The 11,694-nt window shown below is 45.8% G+C and overlaps 1 protein-coding gene across 1 annotated transcript; it reads left to right on the top strand.

The window, feature by feature from the left end:
• The first annotated feature begins 3,559 nt into the window (after window positions 1-3,559).
• Window positions 3,560-11,320, top strand: Tm4sf5 (transmembrane 4 L six family member 5). The gene is made up of 5 exons (XM_004666875.3): window positions 3,560-3,780; window positions 9,506-9,586; window positions 10,524-10,660; window positions 10,817-11,000; window positions 11,082-11,320. The coding sequence occupies exons 1-5, from the start codon at window positions 3,607-3,609 to the stop codon at window positions 11,088-11,090; spliced, it is 585 nt and encodes a 194-aa protein (XP_004666932.1). The 5' UTR covers window positions 3,560-3,606; the 3' UTR covers window positions 11,091-11,320.
• Window positions 11,321-11,694: the final 374 nt, after the last annotated feature.

The following is an 11,694-nucleotide window of genomic DNA, read 5'->3' on the forward strand; positions in this document are numbered from 1 at the left end:
TTGATTCATTTATGAAAGAGAGGAACAGGCAGACAGAAAGAATGGGCATGCCAGGGCCTCCAGGCACTGCAAGCGAACACCAGATACTGGGGAATCAAACCTGAATTCTTGGGCTTCTCAGGCATACACCTTAACCACTAAGCGATCTCTCCAGCCCAATAAAAAATTGAGCTGGAGAGATGGCTTCATGGTTAAGGTGCTTGCTTGCTAAGCCTAAGGACCCAAGTTTGATTCTCTGGATCCCATGTAAGCCAGATGCACATGGTGACACATGTATCAGGAGTTCATGTGCAGTGGCTGGTGTGTACGCATTCTCTCTCTCCCTCCAATAAATAAATAAATAATAAAACTTAAAAAACAACTCCTTTTTATTTTATTTGCAAGGAGAGAGAGAGGGAGGGAGAGAGAGAGAATGGGCGTGCCAGGGCCTCCAGCTGCTGCAAATGAACTCCAGGTGCATACACCACTTTGTGCATCTAGTTTTTTTGTTGTTGTTGTTGTTGTTTTGTTTGTTTGTTTTTCAAGGTAGGGTTTCACTCTAGCTCAGGCTGACTTGGAATTCACTATGTAGTCTCAGGGTGGCCTTGAACTCATGACCATCCTCCTACCTCTGCCTTCTGAGCGCTGGGATTAAAGGCATGTGTCACCACGCCCAGCTTTTTGCATCTGGTTTTATGTACTGGGGAATCAAACCTGGGTCACTAAGCTTTGCAGATAAGTGCCTGAACTGCTGAGCCATCTCTCCAGCCCCCAAAGTCAGCTTTATTCCCCACTGAATTAACAAATTTGGTAGCCTACCTGGTACTATGAGAGTATAACAAATGCAGGAAAGAAGGGGTCATTGGATTTGCAATGTAATGATTTTCTGGAAATGGCCACTGGGAAATGTGAGTCAGGGTTGTTGGAGACTCTGTATAGAAACCTGATGGAGCCATTAAGATGAACTATGGGTTACCATGGAGAGCACTGGATTTTTGATTTTTTTTTTTTTTTTTTTTTTTTGGACATGCTAAGAGTATGGAATGGCTATCAAAGAGAGTTGGTGGTTTGAAATGGATTGTTCCCTGGGCTATTTGCAGCCAAGCTGTAGGGGTAGAATTGGAACCCCAGAGACTTTGTTGTGGGTCCTCAGATGGACATGGAACTGCAGGATTTGATATTTGTCCTGCTTATTTTAGATCTTGCATTGGTTCAATCTTTCCTTGCAATGCCATCTTTTGCAGTGTGAATGCTTATTCTGTGCTCTTATGTAATTTTGATTTTACAGGCTCACAGTTTAGAGACTTTTGACTATAGAGATGTTTGAGTAATGTTGGATTTGTTTAAAAACTAGGGGAGCCAGGTATGGTGGCACATGCCTTTAATCCCAGTACTCCAGAGGTGGAGGTAGGAGGATCACCATGATTTCACAGCTACTCTGAGACTATGTAGTGAATTCCAGGTCAGCCTGGGCTACAGTGGGACCCTACCTCAAAAAAAAACAAAAAAAAACTAGGGCACTTTTATTTATTTATTTTACTTGTATGCCTTTTTGTTTGTTTGTTTCTGTTTTTGTTTTTCAAGGTAGGATCTCACTCTGTTCACTCTGGCCCGGGATGACCTGGAATTAACTATGTAGTCTCAGGGTGGCCTTGAACTCATGGTGATCCTTCTACCTCTGCCTCTCAAGTAGTGGAATTAAAGGTGTGTGCCACCATGCCCAGTTTATTATTTATTTATTTTAGTATTTTATTTTTATTTATTTATTTGGGAGGGAGAGAGAAAGAGGTAGAGAGAGAGAGAAGAGAGGAGGAGCATGCCAGGGCCTCCACTAAAATGAACTCCAGACATATGCGCCACCTTGTACATTTGGTTTATGAAGGTCCTAGGGAACAGAGCCTGGGTCCTTTGGCTTTGCAGTCAATAACCTTAATCACTAAGCCATCCATCCAGATCTATATGTTTATTTTTTAAATATTTTATTTATTTATTTGAGAGAGAAAGGCAGATAGAGAGAGAGAATGGGCACTCCGGGGCCTCTAGTGATTACAAATGAACTCCAGGTACATGCATCATCTTGTGTCTCTGGCTTACATAGGCACTAAGGAATAGCCCTCAGGTCCTTAGGTTTTGCAGGCAAGCACCTTAATGGCTGAGCCATCTCTCCAGCCCAATTTATTTATTTATGAGAGAAAGAAACAGAGAGAGAGAGAGAGAATGGGTACACGAGGGCCTCTAGCCAATGCAAGCAAACCCCAGACGTATGTACCACCTTATGCATCTGGTTTATGCAGGTACTGAAAAATCAAATCTGGGTCCTTAGGCTTTATAGGCAAGCATCTTAACCACTTAGCATCTTGCCAGACTCCACAGGGACCTTTATATTGGGGTGAATGCATTTTTACATCTTGATGCCCATAATTTTATGGGGGCCAGGGTAGGATATGGTGGTTTGAATTAGATGTCCTCCATAAATTCATAAACTCTGAATGCTTGGTCCCCAGCTCATGATAATTTTGGAGGTGGAGCCTTGCTGAAGGCAGTGTGTTATTGGGCTTTGGGATGTTATTTCCAGCTCCTCCTTGCCAGAGCTTGGTTCACTCTCCTGCTGCTATTGTCCACCTGCTGTGGGAGAGGTGATGTCCAGCCTCTGCTCATGTCATGCTTCTCCCCTGCCATCAGGAATAGAGACAGTAAGCCAAAATAAAAAACTTCCTCTCATCAGTTGCTTTTGGTCAGGTGTTCTTTCCCAGCAATGAGTAGGTGACTGCAACACCCACCTTTCATACATATCTTGGTTTTGTGTCATTTCATTTTCTCATGACTCAGGTTGTGTTATAGATATGTTACACATGAATGAAAATCCAATTTGTTGGTTAGTCATTAACTAATCAGGATACCTCCTAGACTCAGGACTGGAGTTCCCTCTTGTCAATTCTGTCCATATTCCATGCTTTCCATGTTATAAAGGTGCATTCTATTTCTAGCGGGAGGGACTACAAAATTCCATAGCAAAGGACATAGATACAGAGAGGATTGGAGAGCTAGAGAAAATGGTTTTCCATTCTTACCACAACAGCACATGGTCAAATTGCTCTAGGCATGGTAAACCATCTGCACAGAATCTTTCAGACCAGCAGTCTGAGGTTTCTGAGAGCATTTAAAGGAGCATTAGCAGCATTTAAAAGTAATCATTGTTCAGAATTTAAATATCTAAAGCACAAGAGAATCAAAACCATTAGAGAAGCTCTGCTTGGCCAGGCACAGTGGCTCATACCCTGAGTCCCAGCACTTGGGTGGCTGAGGTAGGAGGATCACCATGAGTTCGAGGAACCAGCAAGGGGCTGTAGAGCAGTGTTCAGAGAGGGAAGAGACTGACCTTAGGCAACTTCCTTTCTGTGACAAGCTCCCCCATCTCCTCCATCACCACATCCTCTCCTTCACCTCACTAGCTACAGCCCCTCCACCTTTGCCTCCTCGGAGCCTCTCTCCCTTATCACTCTGATCCTGCCAGTTTCTGCCCCACCTCTTCTCTGACCTTTGGTCCAGGCTCTAGCCTGTTTCCCTCTGGACCCAGGAACCTCCGGCTCACTTTCACTCACCGCTTGCCTTCCCTGAAGCTCCAACATGTGCACAGGAAAGTGTGCTCGCTGTGTAGGGCTTTCCCTCATCCCCCTCTCCTTGATCTGCATCGTGGCCAACGCCCTCCTGCTGGTGCCTGATGGGAAGACCACCTGGACCAACAACCATCTCAGCTTGCAAGTCTGGCTTATGGGTGGCTTCATTGGTGGGGGCCTGATGGTAAGAAGGAGGGAGCATGGGCCAAGAACCTGGATGCCACTCTATGGGGCTCTTAACAGGAGAGAGAGAAAAGGACTAGTGCCCTGGAGAGTATGATAGCAAGGATTTAGTGGGCACTGGGAGCTTGCCCAGTCTACCAACACACAAAGCATTCTGTGGAGGGTCCTGGAAGATCCCTAGGGGCTTCAGCTGAGTATCTGAGGGAATGGGTACAGGAAGCCTTTAGTCTCCAAAAGCTTCCCTTCTGAGTGGGAAAAAGTCCCACCTGCCCTTCTCCACCTCCACTGCTGAGCCGACCCTGGGAATGCCTGATTAGAAAGATCGAAGCAGAAGGAGCAGCTGGCTGTGTGGGAGGTTATCAGGGCAGGGTAATGAGAGGCATGGGTGGGTGCAGTGAACAATGTCTACACCAGGACTGAGCAGAGAAGAATGCCAGGTCATTCACTCTACTTGTCAATAACAATAACCCTCTCCCCTTCCTCCACAACATTCACACTCAGCCCACAGTTCTGGACCCTCAATCTGTGCTCTGAGCTGAGGGTAATAAACTTAGAATCCAGGTCAGTATAGAAGAGAAGGTGCCTCCCAAGTCTTCCTGGAGATCAGAATCTGTTAGAAGTAGGGGAAGTGGAGACAACCAAATCTTCCATAAGCTCCATTTTCCAACTCTCTCCCCATTTAAAGGAACTTTGGTTGTTGTTGCTGCTGCTGCTACTCTTGTTAGGGAATAATGCAGAAATGGGACAGCTCAGGGAGCAGTGGGCTGTGCACAAAGAGCATGCCCAGGGTGAGCATGCCCACCTCAAGGGAGGCAGTGACCAGAACTTGCAGGAAATTTGAGTAGAGACAAACAGAAGCTAGGTCAAGCAGCCTGATGACCCCCAGAGGGATTACAGAAGTAATCCAAGATTGGAAGAGGATGGGTTGGGGACCCTTGTGGAGATCACAGATGGGGACAACTACAGAAGTGGGAAGGCCATGAATAAAGAAATGTCAAGGTTCTTCCACAGGCCCCCTGGGATCCCCACTCCTGTAGGCCTGGCCAAGCTGGCCTCGCTAGCACAACTGGCTTTTGGCTGACATCCTAGTTGGAAAGGAAGAAATCTAAACATGTGGCCCTCCTTGAAAGGAGAAATAAGAGGAGAAAAACAGGCAATGTTGGGCAAAGGGGCTCAGTGAAACTTTGAAAAAATATTTTATTTTTATTTATTTGAGAGTGAGAAAGAAGGAGAGAGAGAGAAAATGGGTGCACAAGCTATAGCTGTTGCAAACAAACTCCAGAGACATGTGCCACCTGGCTTATGTGGGTCCTGGGGAACTGAACCTGGGTTCTTTGGCTTTGCAGGCAAACACCTTAACTGCTAAGCCATTTCTCCAGCCCTTGAGGAACTTTTGTTCATTTTGTATTATTCATTTGCTTACTTAGTTATTTACAATGTCATGGTTTGTAACTCAGGTTGCCCTGGAACTCACTATTCAACCCAAGCTGGCCTCAAAATTGTAATCTAAGGGCTGGAGAGACAGCTTAGCGGTTAAGCGCTTGCCTGTGAAGCCTAAGGACCCCGGTTCAAGGCTCGGTTCCCCAGGTCCCACGTTAGCCAGATGCACAAGGGGGCGCACACATCTGGAGTTCGTTTGCAGAGGCTGGAAGCCCTGGCGCGCCCATTCTCTCCCTCTATCTGTCTTTCTCTCTGTGTCTGTTGCTCTCAAATAAATAAATTTTAAAAATAAAATAAAAAAATTGTAATCTAAGAACCGAGGCTATAAGCAAGACCTTTCTTTTAAAAAGAAATGAAAGGCAGCCAGGCATGGTGGTGTATGCCTTTAATCCCAGCACTTAAGAAGCAGAGGTAGGAGGATTGCCACGAGTTCAAGGCCAACCTGAGACTACATAGTGAATTCCAGGTTAGCCTGGGCTAGAGCAAAACCCTACCTTGAAAAACAAAAGAAAGAAAGGAGGAAGAGAGGGGATGGAAGGGAAAAGTAACAAGAAGAAAGGGAGAAGGAAGGGATAGAGAGAAAAAAATTGGGGGAGGAAAGAAAAGAGGAGAGGGAGGGAACAACAACAAAACAAGTTCATTACCAGAATCCCAGACATGCCCCTCACCAACAAGAATAATTATTGTCCTGTACTCTAACCCTGTAGACTAGTTTAGTCTGTTAAGTAGTTATATAAACAAAAGCATACATTGTGTGGACTTTTGTGTCTGGTTTCTTTAGTTCCATATTATATTGAGGAAGGTGTCCATGGTAGTATGTATAGTTGAAATATTCGTATTCCTTATTAGTTTCATTATGTGACTATACCTCAAATTATTTTAATATTTTATTTATTTATTTGTTTATTTATTTGAGAGAGCGGCAAACACAGAGAGAGAATAGGCATGCCAGGGCCTCCAGCCACTGTGAACAAATTCCAGAGACATACACCATCTTGTGCATCTGGCTTTAGTGGGTACTAGGGAATCGAACCTGGGACCTTACACTTCGCAGGCAAAAGCCATAACTGCTTAGTTACCTCTCCAGCCCTTAAGGTATTTTAAATACTTTAAGGTTGAAGGACATTTGGACAGTTCCCAGTTTGGGTTTATACTGCTATTATAAACATTCCTGTGTGTGTCTTTTTTTTTGGTTTTTCAAGGTAGGGTCTCACTCTACCCCAGGCTGACCTGGAATTTACTCTGTATTCTCAGGGTGGCCTCGAACTCATGGTTCCTCTGCCTCCCAAGTGCTGGAATTAAAGACATGTGCCACCACGCCCCGCTACCTTATTGGTGTCTTTAGGTGAACTTATGTATATGTGTGTTGGATGTACCTAGGAATAAAACTGCTGGTGTTTTGTTGTGGTGATTATAGTTTTGTTGTTGTTTGAGATAGTTTCTCACTTTCTAGCCTAGGCTGGCCCCAAACTCAAGTTCCTCCTACAACTTCCTGAGTACTGGGATTACAGATGTGCATTGCTCTGCCTAGTTAAAATTATTAATTCTTTTCTTTTAAAAAAAAAAAACTTTATTTTGCCAGGCATAAGGTAGGTGGATCGTCATGAGTTCAAGGCCACCCTGTGACTACGTAGTGAATTCCAGGTCAGCCTGGGCCAGAATGAGACCCTACCTCAAAAAAAAAAAAAAAAAACACTTTATTTTTATTTATTTATTTGAGAGAGAGAAAGAGGGAGAGAGAGAATGGGCGTGCCAGGGCCTCCAGCCACTTCCAATATACTCCAGAAGCTTGTGCCCCCTTGTGATCTGGCTTGTGTAGATCCTGGGGAATCAAACTGGGGTCCTTTGGCTTTGTAGGCAAACACCTTAACTGCTAAACTGGGGTCCTTTGGCTTTGCAGGCAAACACCTTAACTGCTAAGCCATCTCTCCAGCCCTGATTCTTTTCTTTTTTTTAATTTGTTTTGTTTTGTTTTGTTTGTTTTGTTTTTGAGGTAGGGTTTCGCTCCAGCCCAAGATGACCTGGAATTTACTATGTAGTCTCAGGATGACCTCAAACTCACAGTGATCCTCCTACCTCTGCTTCGTGAGTGCTGGGATTAAAGAAGAGGATGCCAAATGCCTTCTGTCACTCTTTTGCCTTCTTTCATTAGACAAGGTCTCTCACTGACTCTGGAGTTCATGCCTTTTTTGGTGTTGCTCTTAGTCTGGCTGACCAGTGAGCCCGAGTGCCCATCCTGTCTCTGCCTCCCTCAGTGCTGGGGTTACAGGTATGAGTGGCCATACTCATCTTTTTACATGGATGCTGGTATTAAACTCAAGTTCTCATGCTTGCCAGGTCCTCATGTTTGCGAAGCAAGAGTTCTCACCCACTGAGACATCTCCCTCACCCTCTTCATTTTGCTTTGATACAGTCTCAAGTAACTTAACTTAACCTCAAGCTCCTTGTATAGCCAAGGATAAACTTAAACTCTTGGTCCTCCTGCCACCACCTCCCAAATGTTGGAATTACAGATGTGGCCTCTGATCCTGGCTCTTTTGGTTGTTTGTTTGTTTGTTTTTGTTTTGTTTTATCAAGGTAGGGTCTTTCTCAAGCCCAGGCTGATGGGAATTGACTATAAAATCTCAGGTTGGCTTCTAACTGACATCCTCCTACCTCGGCCTCCCAAGTGCTGGGATTACTGGTGTGCCCCACCACACCCAGCCTGGCCCATTTTTGTTTTGCTTTGTTTTTGTTTTGTTTTTGAGACAAAACAGCCAAAATGCAGCCCAGGATAGCCTGAAACTATCTGTAAACCAGGCAAGCCTCAAACCAGAAGCAATCCTACTGCTTTAGCCTCCCATGTGCTGGGTTTTGTTGTTGTTATTTTGTTTTGTTTTTGTGTTTTAGGCCTGCCAGCCTGGGTTCAATTACCCAGTACCCACTGAAAGCCAGATGCAAAGTGGCCTGTGCATCTGAAGTTCATTCACAGCAGCCAGAGGCGCTGGTGTGCTCACTCATACTCTCTTTCTCTTTCTCCCTCTCTTTCCTTTCAGATAAATAAATAAGAATACTAAAAAAAAAAAAAAAAAGAGCCAGACACCTAAGAGACTGAAACATGAGGATGGCCTCAAGTTTGAGGCCAACCTAGGCTACACAGTAAGTTCCAGGGCAGCCTAGGCTACAGAGTAAGGCCCATCTCAAACAAACCAAAAGTTGTTAAGTCAAAAACAGTAATTCAAGGGCTGGAGGGATGCCTTAGTGGTTAAGGTGTTTGCCTGCAAAGACAAAGGACCCAGGTTCGATTCCCCAGGACCCATTTTATCCAGATACACAAGGGGGCACATGCGTCTTGAGTTCATTTGCAGTGGCTGGAGGTCCTGGCATGCCCATTCTCTTCCCTACCTTTTTCTGTCAAAAAATAAATAAGTAATATTCTTTAAAAAAAAAAAAACAACAGTAATTCAAGATGTCTTGTAGCCTCTCAATAAGTGAATCACCAGAAAAATCTAAGGAAGAAGGGGCGTCATCACTGGTGTTGGGTCTATCAGGAGTCTAGTGACGTCAGTTCTACTAAACAGGCTTTTCTTTGAGGTTGCTATAAACAATACGATAGAACTAAAATTTTCAGCCCTTCCCTTGGAAAAGAACAAAATATTGTCAAGTGTGATGTGTACAAGACAAGGCTTATGTCTGCTTGACCAGGTCAGTATGGAGATCGGGTATGGTGGTGCATGCCTCTCATCCCGGCACTCAGGAAACTGAGGCAGGAGGATAGGTAGTTCAAGGCCTTCCTGGGTACTACATAGTCATTTTTCCTCCAAAACAACAACAAAAAAGCTATTAACTCATTTGTTAACTCATGAAATCCTGAGAACAGTCCTGAGAAGTAGATCTTGCAGATCTGTTTTACACAGAACAAAACTGAGAAAAACAACTTCATAGAGTATGAAGAAATGCAGGGATAGCATTGGACCTGACTCCTGACTCCCACTCAACTATCACCTACTATGTGATAATATTCATGGGGACCATATACTACTGCCCATTATCACTTCTGGCCTTTTAGCTAAGATCATGGTAGTATATTGAACACTACCCTCCAGGAAGCTACAACCTAGACAGAGATAAGGTAGGCACATAAATTAAGATTGTAACCCAACCAGTGCCCCAATGAAAAGAGATAAAGTCCTATACAGTCCAAAGGGCTGAAGGCACTATGGTCAGCTTATGGGAGAAGGTGGACAATGAGGAAAGTAAGGCCTCGAGGATCTAGGGAGACACTATCACAGACTTTTGTCCCACAGGTGCTGTGCCCAGGAATTTCAGCTGTTCGGGCAGGAGGCAAAGGCTGTTGTGGGGCAGGCTGCTGCGGAAATCGCTGCAGGGTAAGATCCAAATCCTGAAAAAACTCAGGACTTGTTGTCTGTGGTGGTCTGATTCAGATGTCCCCCATAAATGTATGTGTTCTGGCCAGGCATGGTAGCACGCGCTTTTAATCACAGCACTCGGGAGGCAGAGGTAGGAAGATTGCTGTGAGTTCAAGGCCAGCCTGAGACTACCAAGTGAATTCCAGGTCAGCTAGGTCTAAAATGAGACCCTACTTTGAAAAACTAAAAAAAAAAAAAAAAACCTTACCTGTTCTGAATGCTGGATTTCCAGCTACTGGCAATTGGTAATTGGAGCCTCCCGGAGGCAGTTGGGGGCGGGCTTGTAGATGTTTATAGCCTCTTGTCAGTGTTTGGCACACTCTCCTGTTGCTATTGTCCACCTGATGTTGGCCAGGAGGTGATGTCCACCCTCTGCTCCTGTCATTGTTTTCCCCTGACATCATGGAGCTTCCCCTGTCTTTAAGCCAAAATAAACCCTTTCCTCACCCAAGCTGCTCTTGGTTGGGTGTTTGTGCAGCAACTCAAAACTAACTGCAACAGTCTTTAACTCTTCCTCACAGACAGAGCCAGTGCATGGTTACAGGCCCCGCTGCGGGGTCTCTAGCTCATGCCCACCAACCTTAGGTCTCAATGAGTCTGACCTGATGATTACAATGCCCATTGACCTCTGCGGCTACTGAGTCTTAGGTTTAGCCTAACTGCAAGCCCAAGGTTTGACGGGAAATGTAGTTTTAGCCTGGCTGGACAGAACAGCTGCGACTATGCGGGAAGAGCTAGGGCGCCATTGGCCCCGGGCTGGCCCATAATTCACTATGTAGTTCCAGGCTGGCCTCGAACTCACAGCGATCCTCCTACCTCAGCCTCCCAAGCGCTGTGGGATTAAAGGCGTGTGCCACCACACCCGGCTCATCTCACCTCTCTACACCCGGTGTAGATGCTGCGCTCCATCTTCTGCTCGGCCTTTGGGATGCTCGGTGCCATCTATTGCCTCTCCGTGTCGGGAACCGGGCTTCGAATTGGACCCAAATGCTTAATAAACAACAAGTGGGACTACCATTTTGAAGAAACCTCGTAAGTCTTAGCACCCTGTGCCCTTTCCTGGGTGGGCCAGGAAGGCTTCTAGAGAGTTCCTTCCCGGTGGCTTGCAAAGTCCCACTGGAGGGTGCACGGGGCGGGGGAGCGGCCTGTGGCGGGGACCCAGGTCTCAAGGACCCCGCCTGTCCACAGAGGCGCGTACTTGCATAACGACACCCTGTGGAACATGTGCGAGGAGCCGCCTCACGTGGTCCCCTGGAATGTCACGCTCTTCTCGCTGCTGGTGGTGGCCTCGAGCCTGGAGATAGTGCTGTGCGGAATACAGCTGGTGAACGCGAGCCTGGGTGTCTTGTGTGGCGATTGCAGGAAAAAGCAGGTGAGAGGGACAGCGGGAGGCGCTGGCGGAGACCATCCTTGCTCCTGACTGCACCCTTACCTGCTTTCTCTGTTCTCGCAGGACGCCTGAGGACCTGTCCACTCCCTGGCTCCCTACAGTGAACTGCTTCTTGTGTTGCTGTTTTCTCTTTTCCTTGTGGAATAAACTGCCCTCGGAGGCCTTTCCCATTTTAGATTATGCCCTATGGAATGAGGCTTGTGATCCTGTTTGGAGCATCTGCCCCCTCCCTTGTTATTTTCTTAACAAATAATTATATTTAGTTACTATTGAACTGTTAATAGTTAATGTTGAACTATTAAGTTGCCCTGGAAATAAATTAGCAAGACAGACAAGTTCTGTGCTCTCAGTGGGTTTAAGGGGTGAAGGGTGATTTTCTTTCTTCAAGGCAAGGTCTCACCCTAGTCCAGGCTGACCTGGAATTCACTCTGTAGCCCCAAGCTGGTCTTGAGTGCATGGCAATCCTCCTCCTTTGGCATCCTGAGTGCTGGGATTAAAGGCGTGGGCCACCACACTTGGCAAGATAGGTAGTTTTTGTAAAAAGGCAAAGGATTGTGTTAACTGATGGTAAACATTTTTCTTAACACATTGGTGGGGCTGAAGAGATGGCTCAGCAGTTAAAGGTGCTTGCCTGCAAAGTCTGATGGCCTGGGTTCAATTCCCCAGTACCCAAGTA

The sequence above is a fragment of the Jaculus jaculus genome, chromosome 9, assembly GCF_020740685.1.
Source record: "Jaculus jaculus isolate mJacJac1 chromosome 9, mJacJac1.mat.Y.cur, whole genome shotgun sequence".
Taxonomy (NCBI): Eukaryota; Metazoa; Chordata; class Mammalia; order Rodentia; family Dipodidae; genus Jaculus; species Jaculus jaculus.